This window comes from Gossypium raimondii, chromosome 12 (assembly GCF_025698545.1).
Source record: "Gossypium raimondii isolate GPD5lz chromosome 12, ASM2569854v1, whole genome shotgun sequence".
Taxonomy (NCBI): Eukaryota; Viridiplantae; Streptophyta; class Magnoliopsida; order Malvales; family Malvaceae; genus Gossypium; species Gossypium raimondii.
The window spans coordinates 3,657,535-3,674,067 of record NC_068576.1 but is presented as its reverse complement, the minus strand read 5'-3'; the positions used below and the strand labels follow the sequence as shown (position 1 = coordinate 3,674,067).

The following is a 16,533-nucleotide window of genomic DNA, read 5'->3' as shown; positions in this document are numbered from 1 at the left end:
ATTTGGGTGTTTCAGACTTATAAGGCCCACTTCTGTTAATTGTGGGACTAGTTGGTATTATATTTCCTTTGTTGATGTTTATAGTCGATTTACATGGTTGTTTCTTATTTAAAAGAAGTTCTAAGCCATTGAAAGTTTTATTCGTTTTGAGAAAATGGTTAAAATTCAGTTTGACAAAGATATCAAGTAGTTTCAAAGTGACTGGGGTGGTGAATTTCATTCCTTTACATCCTTGTTGGCTCAGCATGTAATTCTCTATTGTATTACGTGCCCACACAGATCTGAGCAAAAAGAAAATTGTTGAAAGAAAGCATCGTCATATAGTTGAAGTTGGGCTTACATTACTTGCTTAAGCCCATTTACCGATGAAGTATTGAGGGTATGCCTTTTCATGTGTTGTTCATTTGATCAATAGGTTGCCCACTCTGATATTTCAAAACTAGTCCTCGTACTTGGTCATATATGGTACTCCCCCGATGTATGATCACCTTCGTATTTTTGGGTGTTGTTTCTATTCATATCTTTGACTATTTAATCAACACAAGTTGGAGTTTCATTCTCAACTATGTATTTTCCTTGGCTATAGTTCCCAACACAAAGGTTACCAATGTCTTACTCCAAATGGAAGGGTATTTGTTTCGTGACATGTGGTATTTAATGAGAATTGATTTTTGTTTCCTACTTGTGCTCCGTCCATTTCTCTAGCATTCGACTAAATCACTACCTCTCTTCCTCTCGTGCACTCCACTCCACCATACACAATGCCTTCGAGTGATGCTCCTTTGGATCATTTGTCGACCTCTATTTCTGAATATGCTCAAGCTCAGGCTCCTGACTCTTCTTTTTCAGATAACAATGATACCATTAGCTTAGGTCCTAACTCTGACACTTTCTCTCCCACACCAGAAATTTCTGTTACTCCGGTTGACCCTTCACCACAGCTTGGTAATACCCACTCTATGATTACTCGGTCGAAGGATAGTATTTTTAAACCAAAGGTACTAGTCGTTAAGCTTAATGAATGAGAGCCCCGTACTATTAATGAAGCTTTTGCTAGTAAGGAATGACAACTGCCCGCTCAAGAAGAATATGATGCCTTGATTCGTAACCACACACGGACGTTAGTTCCCTTACCTCTGGGTCGGAAGGCGATTGGTTGCAAATGGATTTTCAAAATCAAACGAAATCTTGATGGTATAGTGGCCTGATGAAAAGGAAGGTTGGTTGTTAAAGGGTGCTTATAAGTTCTTGGGTGTGACTTTCATGAAATGTTCAGTCCCATCATCAAACCAGCCATGATTCGCACCATTTTGTCTATTACTATCACTGAACGGTGGTCATTACGGCAAGTTGATGTGAATAATGCCTTTCTAAATGATGATTTGACTGATGATGTATTCATGCAGCAACCTCCCTGTTATGTTCAAACCGATGTTAATGGCTAGCCTCTTGTATGTCGGTTAAACAAAACGTTATATGGTCTTCGGTAAGTTTCGAAGGCATGGTTCAATAAATTGAAGGCATTTCTTGTTTTTATTGGTTTTGTGCTTTCCAAATCTAATGCCTAGTTATTCATTCATATCACTAATGAGTCTCATATGTATGTTTTGGTTTATGATGATGACATCATTATTACATGTGACTCTTTTGTCGAGATTGATGCGTTTGTGCACCGACTTCACATCGAGTTTTCACTTAAAGACATATGGTCATTTTACTATTTTTTAGGTGTTAAGGTAGCTCATTCATCTATCGGTGCTCTTCATCTATGTCAGGGGAAATACTTCCTTAACTTATTGGATCGATATCACATGGACAAGGCTAAAGGCATCCATACACCTATGAGTACTTCCTGTCCTCTGTCTAAGCATGTGGAAACTTCGTTTGATGATCCTCGTGAATATTGAAGTATTGGTGAAGCATTACAATATGTGGTTCTCACTTGATTTGACATCACGTATGTTGTTAATAGTATCTGTTAGTTTATGCACACTCCAATCGTTGTCCATTTTGTGGCAATCAAACACATATTGCGTTATCTCTTTACCACTATTGACTTCAGATTATATATTCAACCTTCTGAGAGGTTATCTCTTGTCAGATACATAAATGCAAACTAGGGATTATATTTTGATGATCATCGATCCACCACTGGGTATTGTGTGTATTTTGGTGGGAATCCTATCTCATGGTGCTCTAAGAAATAGCAAGTTGTGTCTCGGTCGACAGTTGAGATTGAGTATTGAGGTTTAGCTACTGCAGCTGTTGAGATCACGTGGTTAGAATTTTTATTATGAGAACTTTAGGTTTCTTCTGATGATAAAACGACCATCTGGTGCGATAACTCCAGTACCGTGGAGGTTGCGGCCAATCCTGTTCTTCATTCAAAGTTTAAGCATGTTGAGCTTGATTTGTTTTTTGTTCGAGAGAAGGTTGCTGATGGATCTCTTGTTGTTGGTGAGGTACCCACATATGATAAAGTTACCGATATTCTCACCAAACCGTTGTCTTCTTCTCATTTTTGTCGATTTCGACAGCTACTTCGGGTCTCGATGTTACAGTAGTTGGGTGAATGTTAGAGATGGTTAGTCAGTTTTCAACTAAATTTGTTATTTGTTAGTAGTAGTTATTTCCTCTTGAATGTATATATATTCACTACTCATGTACTCATTCAATCAAGCAATAATCATTAAGTTTATTTCATTGTTTTAGAGTTATTTGTTTTTACTTTTAGTATACAATTCTTTCAATAATTAAACCATATCTTTTGAGGACAAATATTTTCTCTATGTATAAGGATATGATACTTTATATGAATCAACACTTGTACGCATCATGTCATAAGTTATGATAAATATTCCCTATTGCAATTGGCTTTTAATTAGGAGCTAAATACAACTTATTTTATAATTTTTGAATGGGCAATATATGTTCAAGTTGCTCCATCACAATGTACAAAATGAGTATCTAAAGAAAGTTAGAAATATACATTAATTATGAATCTCCTTGTATTATTAGATGTTTTGAACAAATTGGAGATTTAATTATGATATGAGTTTATAGCTATTTTGATTTGACAGTTTTCCTAACATTATGGGGAGATAAATATTTGCTGCATGAAATAATTACATAGAATGAATTATCATTATCTAGATCTCCATATAAAGGAATTTGAATCGAAGTTCAAAAAGATAATTCACTTTATTACAAGTTAAGCGCCAGATGTATTTGCTAACCCAATGAGAATAACCAAGTATTATATATCAGTTGATGTTTTGAAGTCCAATAGGATAACCTATTAAAATAAATGAAAGTAATACATGCCTAAAACAGGATAGATTGATTGGTTCCAAAGATAAAAATTATCCTAAAAGAAAATAATAAATCAATATGGTTAGTAGATGTGGGTACTGCTCCTAAAGAGACTTAATACATAACTAATTATTAAAACTCCAGAATAGATACAGGTACCTGAATATGGAAACGATGAAAATAAAGAGATCTCGATAGTTTATGTCAACATGAGAAAATATGGAATCGTAAAAGTTTTCGACAATGGTTTTACATGTAATAGTATTATTGAAAATAAAAAGTCATTCACTGAGCGAGGCTCCGTAAAGTAGGATTGGTGAATCCAAACTATGTTAACAAATATTGTGTAGTTTATGGTGGGTACTAATCCTTCAGGATTTAATAGTGGCGTCGTTCGGGCCACGAAGAAGGTTCGTTCCAGGACAGAGTTACCACCAGACACAGATGACCCGACGGTGGACGGGAACGAATAGAAGGTTCAAGAATCGGAAGTACTAAGATCATCGTATAAATTGAATCTTTTAGGCACATCGCAAGCTTTGACACAGAACACTCTGTTAGAGGAGTTTGTTTTAATGGACGGTGATGTGACTCCGGTGGTTGTCGAGGGTGTCCCGTCTATCACGTTCTCTAATCGGATCTAAAGATTCATAGAACGTAGAATGGCCAGAAAAATAATAGTGAAAATGTGGGGGGGATTGGATTTAATTCTTTGTTGAATAAATTAACATTGTTATGGAATCTGAGATGCCTGATCCAATTGATGGATCTCGAGAATGATTTTTTTCTGGTAAGGTTCTAGGATGAGGTTGACTATAATAGGGTTTTAGTTAGGGGACTGTGGGTTATTTACGGTCAATACTTAACTGTCCAACCATGGTAGTCGAACTTTTCAACGGCTTAGAACGAAATCAAATTGCAAGTGGTATGAATATGTTTCTCGGGTCTACTAGAGGGGTTTTATTCAGATTTTTTTCTTAGGGCGATTGTCCAAACTATTGGTCCGGTGGTGAAATTGGATGTCCACACGGGTTATGTTCGCAAGGGACACTTCGCACGACTAATAGTTTGTGTTGATTTAAGAAGACAACTAATATCAAAAGTGAGGGTAAATGGTTGTCTCCAACGCGTAGAGTATGAGTTATTGCCAAACATTTGCTTCAAATGCGGTCACTATGGCCATGGATCAGAAAGTTGTATGGGGGTACAATCAGCGTTGCTGGAGAAAGATGTAGTAAATTTCAATCGGGTTGTGGAGAATATAGGGTTTCAAAAGAGTGTGGAGGATGGACCATTTGTCCCCTGGATGGTTGTAGGATGGCGGACGAGAAGAGGTCGGTTCACAGGAGAGTTAAGAACGATGGTCAGAACAACGTTAATGGTGGCTCGAGATTTCCTGCGTTTGGAGAGGTTGAGGGAGATGAACAAGATAGTGTAAATGACTTGATTGACGAAGAAAAAGTTGAAGGGAGAATGGAAAAAAATAAGGTGATGGGATTTGTTGGGGATTTAAGGATTCAAGGGACCAAGAACCAAACTAAAGAAAATAGAATGAGGCAACAGGTCAAAGGGAAGGGTCTGTTGATAGGCATTGGGCCAAAGGCTATTTCTAAAGCTTTGAGGCCCAATAATGGAAAGATGGGAGTTAGAGTTAAAAAAAATAAATGGGAAATTTGATGATGGGCTTAAGATGGGACCAAAGGAAGTTGAGGGTTATAGGGGAAATTTTATGATTCAGCCTATCAATGTTTCTTTAAATTTGAATCAAGAGAAACATAAGGCGGTTCGTTTAATGGAGAAACAAAAATTTGATTTGGTTATAGGGATGGAAAATAAAATATTTAATTTTGGTAAGTCAAGTAATGCTACTCTAATTTATATCCAAAAGGCAGTAATGTGGAGAATAAGAGGCCCGATAAGTTGACTAATGGGGTGATGAATAGTTAGTTGCATGACTTGGTAGAGTTGAGAACGGTTATGAATGGCTTGGTTCGTGAGTTTGAACGAGTCCCTAAGAAAGCTCCTATAGAGGATGATACATCATTTATTAAGGAGGTTATGGTCATTGAAGATGCATGCAATGATGAGGTGAATGTTTAATTTTACGTGTTCACTTACGGCTAAACATGCTGTAATAGGAAATCCTATACTCCAATTGTTCGAAGCTTTGCCCGATTCAATAAAAGATATGTTGATTTTTGATTGTAATGGTTCTAGTTTAGTTTAATATGGACTGGTTGATGTAATCGCTTTATGCCGTGTTTTTATCTACAAAAAAAAAGATTTATGATAACAATTAAATTTTTTTTTGCCATAACCATCCCAAACACTCATACATGTTCAAGTTATAATATAATTTTTATAACTTAAATTTGTATAAAAAATATTTCTTAAAGTTATATCATGTATGAGTGTTTGGAATACCCTAGAGTAATTGGATTTGGGTGTAATTGCTCTGATTCTCATAATCTCTCTTAAGAATTAAAAAGTGTAATTAGGGTGTTCCAATTAGATCCAATTTAGCGAGATCCACCAATTATAATGGTTGCCCAAACATGCTACCACTAGCTAATTACAAGCAATAAGATCCAAATTCAAATACTAAATGACTTTCCAAACACTACCTTAATTTTTTTTAACTTTTTATAATACAAGGCCACAAGATCAATACAATTACAAGTACAAGATAATGTACAAATATATGTCTGACCAACTATAATAATGTGTAGAATCAACTAATAGAATGCACAACGTACGAAGAATCGGACAAAGTTGAACAAAATCTAAAAAGAAACCGAATAAAAACCAATATAAAATATATGCGCATAATGAGAAAGTGACCCATATATTAGAAATATAAATGATGAATCTCAAACCCGGGCCTCAGCCTTTGCTAACCGTGCCAAGCCCATATTAGCATATTTGAATTTATTGAATATTACTACTTTTTCTTAAAAATATATTAATGTGTTTAATTAAATTCAAATTAATTAATCTTGTTAACGCCACGTTTTAACATGTTTCGCGGTGACCTTTATAGTTTATACAAATATAAAAACACCCTTTTTCTTATCTATGTGAAGACGGAAAACGACAGTCAACAAACGCAGAGCATTGCAATCTTCATCACTAATGGCGGCTAGTCATCTTCTCTCTCACTCCTCATTTCTTCCCAAAACCCTAAACCACTCATTAACCCAGAATCCATTTTCCAAATCCCCCATTTTGCCTCTCAAGCCCTCCAAGAATCTCTTCAAGCATCCCTCCCTCTCCCTCTCTCTCAAAGCTGTCCTCTCTCAGAACCCTGCTAAAACCCTCAACCCAACTTTTCAACACTGCTTCACTAAATCCCCAGATGGGTTTCTCTACTGTGAGGATACCAAGGTCCAGGATGTCATGGAAAAGGTCGAAAAGAGGCCGTTTTATTTGTATAGTAAGCCTCAGATTACTAGGAATGTGGAAGCTTATAAGGAGGCCCTTGAAGGCTTGAAGAATTCCATTATTGGGTACGCCATCAAGGCGAATAACAATTTCAAGATTTTGCAGCATTTGAGGATGTTGGGTTGCGGTGCTGTGCTTGTTAGTGGCAATGAACTCAAGTTGGCTCTTCGTGCCGGCTTCGATCCAACTAAGTAAGTTCCTTAGATTAAATATCGCATATTCTGTTTTGCATTTCGGTTTTGTTCATATTTTTTCAGCTACTTTCTTTTGGCTTCACATTTAGATCAAAAATTACTTTCGTGAATAAATTCATTAGTTTAATTTTTAAATGCAGCAATTATGATTAAATGGGCACTGCATTTTAATAATTTTCTTATTTTCTATTTTGCATTTGAATGGTTAATTAGGTGGTATTCTGAACCTTGTCAAATTGTTTATAGAAAGTATTACAATCTTTAGAGGAGTGTGTTTGCACTAAATGGCCCTGTTAGACATCTGGTTATGGTCATCCAAAACCTTTTGGAAATTTTACATATCAATATTGTAGGTATGCTATTGTGCTTGTCAGTGCTAGACATTTTAAGCATATTGCTGTTGCACCCATCATTACAATGAAATATTATATATTTAATGTATCTATCTTGCTTCGAAATGTGCTGAGCTATGTTAAATTTGTTTGTTACTGCTTGAGTAAGAATGATTTGGTTGTATGATTTGGTTGTTCTTGTTGACTGTTTATTTAGTTTGATTGGTGTTAATATCTAAATGAATAGGTGTATCTTTAATGGGAATGGGAAGATCTTGGAAGATTTGGTACTAGCCGCCCAAGAAGGTGTTTTTGTCAATGTGGATAGTGAATTTGATCTGGAGAATATTGTAGCTGCTGCAAGAATTGCTGGCAGAAAGGTTAATGTTTTGCTTCGGATCAACCCTGATGTAGATCCTCAGGTAATGCAGTAATTATTCCATTAAGCCTTAACTACATGGACATTTAATGTATATGATTTGAACTTGTTTCTATAAAAAAGAGAACTTTGGATAACTAAATTGATTAAACTTGGTTTTCAGTTGACCTTAGCATATGAGAATCTAATTGAAATGAAATGGTTTGAAATAAAATCAAACTTGCTTGCTAGTGAAGTTATTATATGGCATATGAGAATCTAATTGAGCTGCTATATATGGCTTTCTCATAGTAAATATAGGTTTATTGAAACGTGATCAACTGAAATTTCAGTCTGTTCTTAGTACAACTAGCATACCTTCTTTAACCTCTATTATTTAATCTCCATTTCCATGATGACTCTCTCAACCATTAATTGTTCTGTTTTCTCATTCACCAGTTTTAGTGTACTCGAGAACCAGATTATTGTTCCATGGCTTGAAATCTTCCTGCCTACTTTACTTTAATTTTTGCTCTCAAGTTGATGATCCATGATAGGAAGGCTAGTAAATTTACCTTACAGAATTGGTTTTTTGGGAATGCAACCTAAACCTAGCTTTGAGGATTACCTTAATTCTAGGAGAAAAGGCCATTAAGAATTTAAAGATTGAAGAGATTCTAGGAGCATGCTTTTTATCCAGGTTTCATATTTATGTTTTAATGACTTTGCTATTAACGTGTAGGTCCACCCATATGTTGCTACTGGGAACAAGAACTCTAAATTTGGTATTAGGAACGAGAAGCTGCAGTGGTTTCTGGATGCTGTAAAGGCACATCCTAATGAGCTGAAACTTGTAGGGGCCCACTGTCATCTTGGTTCAACCATTACCAAGGTATCTCAACAACATCATGTTTATTTGACTTGACTCACTTGCAAGTTGGTACTTGTTTGTTTTAATAGTTTTTTCTAGGATTCTTCTATCACTCATTCCCGTTGGTTTATTTTCTGTGTTCAGCATTATTATTTGTCTTAATCTAGTTCAAAAATTGCTCATCAAGTGCTAATGAAGCTCTCGTTTAATGTTGTTCAGGTGGATATATTTAGGGATGCTGCTGTTCTCATGGTCAACTACATTGATGAAATTCGTGCCCAAGGTTTCGAGGTTGATTATTTGAACATTGGAGGTGGTTTGGGTATAGATTACTACCACAGTGGTGCCGTCCTTCCCACACCTAGAGATCTCATTGACACTGTAAGGCTCAGACTTTCCGTATCTTGCAAATTGTTGTCATAAAGTTATTTATACAATAAACTAACCAATGCATCTTAAATTACTATTTAAATACTTTCTAGTATACAATATCTAGTGTTTGAATAAAATGCCAGGGTACTTACCATGGTTATAATTCTTGTTTGACCATTTATGAAGTATCAATATCAATATTCTAGGATTGTTCATTTTGGCTAATATTAATGTTTTTCTCCCCTTGGCGTTGGTTGGTGTAGGTCAGAGAATTGGTACATTCAAGGAATCTTAATCTCATCATTGAACCAGGAAGATCACTCATTGCAAATACTTGCTGCTTTGTCAATCGTATCACTGGAGTCAAAACTAATGGAACAAAAAATTTCATTGTGATTGATGGTAGTATGGCTGAACTCATCCGTCCTAGCCTTTATGATGCTTATCAAGTAAGTGCTTTTAGTTCATCTTTCTTGTAATGACCATGATTTCATAATTTGTATCATCAGCCAGCAAGTTCAAGCTTTGATGAACACACTTAACACAATCAAAGATATCTAGCTGTTGGTTTTAACAGTGCCTCAGTCCTAGATGCAGTTGGTTGACCTTGTGCCAAAATAGTTGATTATTGGCTATCAGTTTGACCACTCTGATCTCTGTATACCCTATGTTTCATAAAGACCTAATTTGTTTCTGTTTTTGGTATATTTTAAGCCTTCTAAAGATATGAATTATTACCCAATCAAGTTTGATTTTGTTTTCTCAAATTAATGACCCATTCATATATGATCGCAGCATATAGAGTTGGTTTCTCCTGCTCCTCCTGCTGCTGAGGTTTCTACTTTCGACGTTGTTGGCCCTGTTTGTGAATCTGCAGATTTCTTGGGAAAGGAGAGAGAACTTCCCACCCCAGCTAAGGTATCGAGTTCTATCTATAACGGGATGGTTGGAGCAACAATTATTTGAAAAATTGCATTAATCGGTGGTTCCATTTTGCAGGGGACTGGCCTGGTCGTACATGATGCAGGTGCTTACTGCATGAGCATGGCATCAACTTACAATCTCAAGATGCGCCCTCCCGAGTACTGGGTAATTAACTTTAACTTTGTTTACCTTTATGGCAAGCTCGTTCTTGAACTTGCAATCTTTATTCTTTAATAGCGTTTACCCTCATCAGCATGATCATTTCTTAGCAACATGATTGTGTTAAATTTGGTTGTTAAACGAAATTTTCCACATCCTAGTTGGTTAACTGTTATTGCTCTCAGGTTGAAGAAGATGGATCAGTGACCAAGATTCGACATGGGGAAACATTTGAAGACCACATGCGGTTTTTTGAAGGTCTTTAATTCGATCAAGGAACAGTGTTTGAGGGTTGAAATTGGATCTAGAATGTCCCATGTACATGAACTTTCATTCAATAAACTGTTGATTTTGTTATGGTCTCATTTTTGTAAGCCTATTTGACATTGAGCTTGCAACCACGATTGAGTAGATGAAACAATGCCCCCTCCCCACCACCCCGATGGAGAACTATCATCTCTTGGATAGCTAACAAAGGATATCTTTTTGCCTGTTTCATCATTTTCTCAAGCTAAATTGAGATTAGGGAGTTTAACAAATTAAATTTTCAATCTGATTGGTTTGTTGGATGAATTAATTTGATTGAAATAATTTTAATTATTTAAGATATGTTTTATATGAAATTAGTCCTTGTACTGTATCTCGTTTTTCACTTTGGTTCTTAAAATAATTTCTTTTCCAATTTTAATACCTTAGAATTTTGCTTCAGGTGGCAGAAAGGTCAAATAAACACTAAAAAGTCGTTATTAAGCAAAGTAATTGAAAACATAAAAGAAACGAATTTTAATATATAATTATATAAATGCAAAAAAAAATTTTCTAAGATAAAAATACTTTTGATTTTTATTTATTTATTTTTATGATATGAATGTACATACAATTATAAAAATATAAAACAGTGCAGTTAAATTTTTATAATAGCCTATTTGTTTGTCAAAATTTTGAATATTAAGGAAAGAGTTATTATACACTTATGGTATCTACGACACTTATAACACCATTTGAGATTCATCTCTTTCGGAGCCACCGGACCTCTATGGCCGAACGTAAAACTTGATGAAGCTTAACTTCATGGTCCTGCTAGAAGTATAATCCTAGCCTCATCTCACTAAAACACCACGCACATAAGGTGTAGAATATATGGAGAAGAGTTCTTATTAGCATTCACCAATTCATCACTTCTTCGAATCTAACATTGCTTCAACCAATCACCTCACAAACTCTCCTCATATCAGATCCAATACTGCTCTTAGTTGACAATCCACCTCTCTATTACCCGCACCTAAAAAATAGGGCACTGAATGGTTGAGACTCATACTTAGCCAGCCTCCCTTTATAAATATCTCCTTTGAACACTAAAGTAAGAGGCAAATATACGAGATCAACCATATGTGCCCACACTCTATGCTCAAACACCACCTCTAACCCTCTAAAACCATCATTTTTAGTGGCTATCTGCATCATTTATTGTGTAACTATCACTTTTACTTACCTTAATATACTGTATAATTTAACCATTATAATAATTTGTAATATATAACAATTATATAAAAATAAAAATATATAAAATTATAAAAAAATATTTCTTAAAATTTCCTAAAAATTATTAATATTTTAATATTTATCTATTTTTAAAAATAATTTTAATTTTTAATTATTTTACTTGCACGTCTCTTAATTGGTTACTATCTTACCCTCGTAATTGACTAAACAATTTATTTAAGGGAGCAAGTAGTTAATATTGTATTTATGAATATATCGTTTTATCTTGGTATTTGATAAATTTGGATGTATCGTTTCAGATTTGTCGATATTTTTAAATATTTTTACACATATATTTATAGCCTAATTTTAGTTTCTTGATAAATTATATATACATTTAAATATTTTTCACACATATATTTATAGTCTAATTTTAATTTCTTAACAAACTATATATTAGTTTGGTAAAAATAAATTATATATTATATACACAAGCAAATATATTTATATGTAAATATAAGTTTTAAAAGCATTAATTAATTTCAATGATTTAATTTAATAACTATTAATTTAAATGTAATTATAGAAAAATTAAAATTGTTAAGATAAACAAAAATAAAAATAAAATTTTGTATTGACAGATAGTCGGTAATGACTGAAATAGGTCGAAACACACCAAAATACCCGGTTAGCACTAGAATTTTAATCAGAACAAAACATAAATTATTTGGCACGGATTTAAGACCGAAATGATACGTACTGGCTAGTACCACGGTATCAATACGGACTGCCTTGCTTTAAATATCGAAAACAGAAAAAAATAATCCCACGAAAATAAGAAAAAAACAAGATACGAGAGAGGCAATAAACCTAACAAATATAATGGATAAAAAATTAAAAAAATATGTATTTAACTTATAGTTAAATTGTTTACCATAAAAATATCCAATAAAAAATCTCTGAGCAATGAAAACCCGAAAATCGGTTTTTCATTTTTTTTATTGGTTCAAAGGTTTTCTTATTTATGCATCATATGGATTTCGTTAGTTTGATCCCTAAATCCCATCCGATTTAATTTAGAGCTAACCCCAAAGTGTGGCCGTCAGTCTGGCGTTTTTTTTTTTTTAATTGATTAGGTTTGAATCATAAATGTAGATGTGTTGCCTGCGGGTAATTTACTTCTGCCAATGAGTTTAAGCACTACCAAAACATTCATATATGAAAATCATAAGCTCAAAAAGTTGTTTCATATTAAACAAGCTTTCATGCTAAACCCAGATCCCATCATCTCCAATCCATATTATCCAGAAAAAACAAACTAACACAGTCATCAACAAACAACCTCGTATTATTTATTACTATATTAGACTATAGCATGTCTTCACTGTCCCAAATCTCATTTCTCACCAATTCACAGAAAGAGATCTCTTCCAACCTTTTCCCCCTACTGCTGGGACATGCCCGGTTGCGGTTCAGCAGCTGCATCGCTTAGCGGGGTTTGGAGAAACTGGATCAGACCCTGTAACACTTTTTCGGTCCCCTCATCTTTCATCAACAGCTCCCCCACTTCTGCAGGGGTCACCTTGGTTGTCTTCAGTAGTTCCTCGATCTCCAACAACTGTGGGTGCTCCGTTATCCCCAGGTAATTGGAAGCCAGCATTTTGAACCCACAAGGCGTGATGTAAGACATGTGGATTTGCACATCGATTCGACCAGGGCGTAGCAAAGCCGGATCAAGCCGGTCCTTGTGGTTGGTTGTGAAAACTATAATCCTTTCATCCCCGCAGCTCGACCATAAGCCATCTATGAAGTTGAGCAATCCTGACAGTGTCATCTGCTGCTGGTACATACAATACCAAAAACAAACAACAAATCAACACCACCGCAGGTATATGTTTGGCAATGTAAGAATAGGTTTAGTGAATTATATATTTACCTGAGGTACTTGCATATGTCGATGAAGACCTTGTGGCATCATAGCCCGGGTTTGAGCGAGTCTGTCCTGAAATTCCAATGAACAATCAATATCTTCCACAACAATGATGGATTTATTCCCAGTTGAAATCAGCAACTTCCTCAGCTCTGAGTCCCCTTTGATTTCAGTCAACTCCAAATCGTATACATCGAAGTTAAGATAGTTGGCCATGGCAGCAATCAAGCTCGACTTTCCTGTACCAGGAGGACCAAACAACAAATACCCTCTTTTCCAAGCCTTGCCTACCCTCTTATAATACTCTTTTCTTTTCATAAACCTATCCAAATCCAGCATTATTTTCCTCTTCAAATCTGAATCCATTGCCAGGGTTTGGAAAGTAGCCGGATGATCAAGATTCAGGGCCTGCCACATATCCCCAATTCTTCCACTATACCTATCAGGTTTCAAGGTAAATAACTTCAAGGTCTTCTTTTTCTCTTCCAAATCTTTTGAGATCTCCAATATATGCTGCATATAATTGTTCAAGATCGTTTCTTTATGCTTCTTGTGGAAACTTAGCTCGAAGAACCGAGCCTCAGTTGTAAGCAACAAAGGGTTGTAAGGATCAGACCCTGGGATGTTCTTGGGAGGGAAATTTTTTGAGACTAACCTCCATTTCACTTGAACCCCATTGAAGTTATCAACGATTTCTTCATTGCTTTCAAGAGAAAATGAAATCTTGCCTTGCCTTTTGGGCAGGGCTAGCTTGATTCTCTTGGTGTCGGGAGGGATGGTAGGCTCGAGATAGAGTTCTGCGGCCTTGTAAAGAAGGTTCTCGTTGAGACCATCGAATTCTTCGATGACCAACGTGATTTCCGAACGGAAAGAGAGGATGAGATTCTTGATTTTGAAGAAGATGTAGTCTCGGAGCTCTAGAGGAACGAAATCTTTGGCGACTGATCGAATCAACATGGCGGTGGTGGCAACTGATGCAGCGGCCGAGAAGATGAGCTTGGCGGAGAGGCATTGGTTATTATTGGCATTGAAAGTGGGCTTTCTCGCTGTATCCATTTGTTGTTGTTGTTTTTTACCAACAGTAACAGAATGAAGAAGATGTAAAAGTTTGCTGGATTTTGAGAGTGAAAAGGATGCGAACGTTTGGGGTTTTATATGTCGCAACGTACGATCAAGAAAGGGCGTTGTTGTTGCCAACATGGGTGAAAAACATGGTCAAGCCGCCGTTGCTTTATTTTTAAATTGTTAATGATAAAAGATAATATTGAAATTAAATTTTGTTAAATTGGATATTCAATATTATGATCCCTATATATTAAACGAAACATAATCACATAAATCATCCTTTAATAAAAGAAAACTCATAGAATTCAAATATTTAATCTACCTCTTTCAAGTGATTGAAGACTACATGATATCAATATTTCACTTCAAACTTAGTTGCACGGTTATGATTTTCTCTAAATTTGGAAAAAAAAGTAAGAATGAGTTTCGGAACTGGGAGGGTTTACATAGTTTTGAAATGGAAATTTGAATTGATTAGAGGTTTAGGGTTTGTAACCTTTGTTTTTATAGTTAACCTTAAATCTGGAACCAAATGTTCCTACAAATGGTTTAGGGTCTTTAGACAGCATATAAAGGTTCATTGTAATTTCATTTCAACCTTTCGAATTCAACCTATACAGTTTTTGAAAAAAGTTAGGGTTTGAAAACCCTAAATTGAAAATCATTAACTATTTGTTTATGCATATATATTTCCAGAATGAAACTCTTTACCTTTAAATTTGAAAACCTTCGAAACCCACATAAATTTTAACTTTGTATGGGTCTCACGAAGAAGATTAAGAATCTAAAACCCTTTAAATCTTATAACTATAATGTGTTTATTTATATGTATTTGCATAATAAAAGTTATGTTTGTGGCCCTTGCATGTTTGTTACGAGGGTGATAGTGCTTGTTTGCATATGGATAAACCAAGTTTAGGTTCACTGCAAGTGGGTTATGGGTGGACACCATATGCTTATGTTTGCAGTATTTTACATTTATATGTGTGTCATTTTTGGCAGCATGTATTAAGAGTGCATGTGGTTTATCGTTGAACATTTATATTTGTGTCTTTTCTTATAAAAACTTAAGTTTAAGTAATATGTTTTTGTCAAATGGGAGAAGAATACTGGTTGAACCTGTATGTTGGTGGGGAATGCATATGTGATCCTTTCCTTAGGTATGCTAGTGGGTTTAAAGTTAGGGTTAAGGAAGATCCTGACACCATATCTTACTTTGAACTTAGGAAAATAGTTCAAAATGGGTTAGCTTCCTATACTTTAGGATAATTCACTTCATGATCCTAGAATAAGGGTTCAATAACCTTAGGGTTGTATGGGATAATCAAAGTACAATTGATATGATAAGCCATTGGTACAAGTTCAAAGAGATAAATGTTTATGTGGAGCATGAAGTTGACACAGGTGTGGTGATTGAAGAATGCTAACTGGACCCAGTTTAGGGGAGTCTAACAATTTAGGGAAAGATAGTTTTAGGTCACATGTAGGTGAAGACCTTGTTGAGGGGCCTATTGGTGATGGGACCACTGAGGTGCCTGAAGGGGGGATTGTTAGTGAGGGGCATAATAAGGTGCCAACTGATGTGACTCTAGATGGGCTTGTTAAAGATCAATTTGAGGGGTTAGGAGAGGACTAAACTAAAGGGCTTGTAGGTGAGGGGAACACTGAGATGCCTAAAGAGGGACCTATTGGTGGGGCTACTGAAAAGCTTGCTAGTGTTGTTGCTGATGGCCCTTCTATGCAGGTAGATGATGACTATATTGTGGGGGTTGAGGAGGGGTTAAAGTAAACTTCACCAAGTGTAGGAGGGCTAAAAAAAGAGTTATTTAGAGGCTAGCTTGGAAATACAATGAGGAGTTTAGTTTTCTATGAGACTAGGTGTATGAGTTTATGGCTAATAATGTAATACCCCAGATCTGGTGGGTTCAAAGTTTCAACGTATAATAGTTAATAGTCTGTCTGGCATAGTATTATCCACCCAAAAGATTGTTTTGGCGTTTACGTGTGGGCGTGTAATAACCGCCACAAGAGCAAGTAAGAAAGTAAGAATTTGATTTTCTAATATTTTACCATGTGTTGAGGAGACGTTCGTG

The 16,533-nt window shown here is 35.5% G+C and overlaps 2 protein-coding genes across 3 annotated transcripts; one reads left to right on the top strand and one right to left on the bottom strand.

Moving 5' to 3' along the window:
- Positions 1–6,374: 6,374 nt before the first annotated feature.
- Positions 6,375–10,461, top strand: LOC105762872 (diaminopimelate decarboxylase 2, chloroplastic). Its single transcript, XM_012580814.2, has 8 exons — positions 6,375–6,944; positions 7,527–7,701; positions 8,380–8,529; positions 8,728–8,889; positions 9,144–9,329; positions 9,676–9,798; positions 9,880–9,969; positions 10,149–10,461. Exons 1-8 carry the CDS (start codon positions 6,445–6,447, stop codon positions 10,227–10,229), a joined length of 1,467 nt encoding a protein of 488 aa, XP_012436268.1. The 5' UTR covers positions 6,375–6,444; the 3' UTR covers positions 10,230–10,461.
- Positions 10,462–12,637: 2,176 nt separating this feature from the next.
- LOC105762871 (AAA-ATPase At3g50940) lies at positions 12,638–14,574 on the bottom strand. 2 transcript variants are annotated; one of them, XM_012580813.2, is made up of 2 exons: positions 13,382–14,574; positions 12,638–13,282 (listed from the first exon to the last, which is right to left on the bottom strand). In XM_012580813.2, exons 1-2 carry the CDS (start codon positions 14,429–14,431, stop codon positions 12,890–12,892), a joined length of 1,443 nt encoding a protein of 480 aa, XP_012436267.2. In that variant the 5' UTR covers positions 14,432–14,574; the 3' UTR covers positions 12,638–12,889. The 2 variants fall into 2 exon arrangements, with proteins under 2 accessions (XP_012436267.2, XP_012436266.2); XM_012580812.2 differs by having other exon boundaries at positions 12,638–13,285; positions 13,382–14,570.
- Between the last annotated feature and the right edge of the window lie 1,959 nt (positions 14,575–16,533).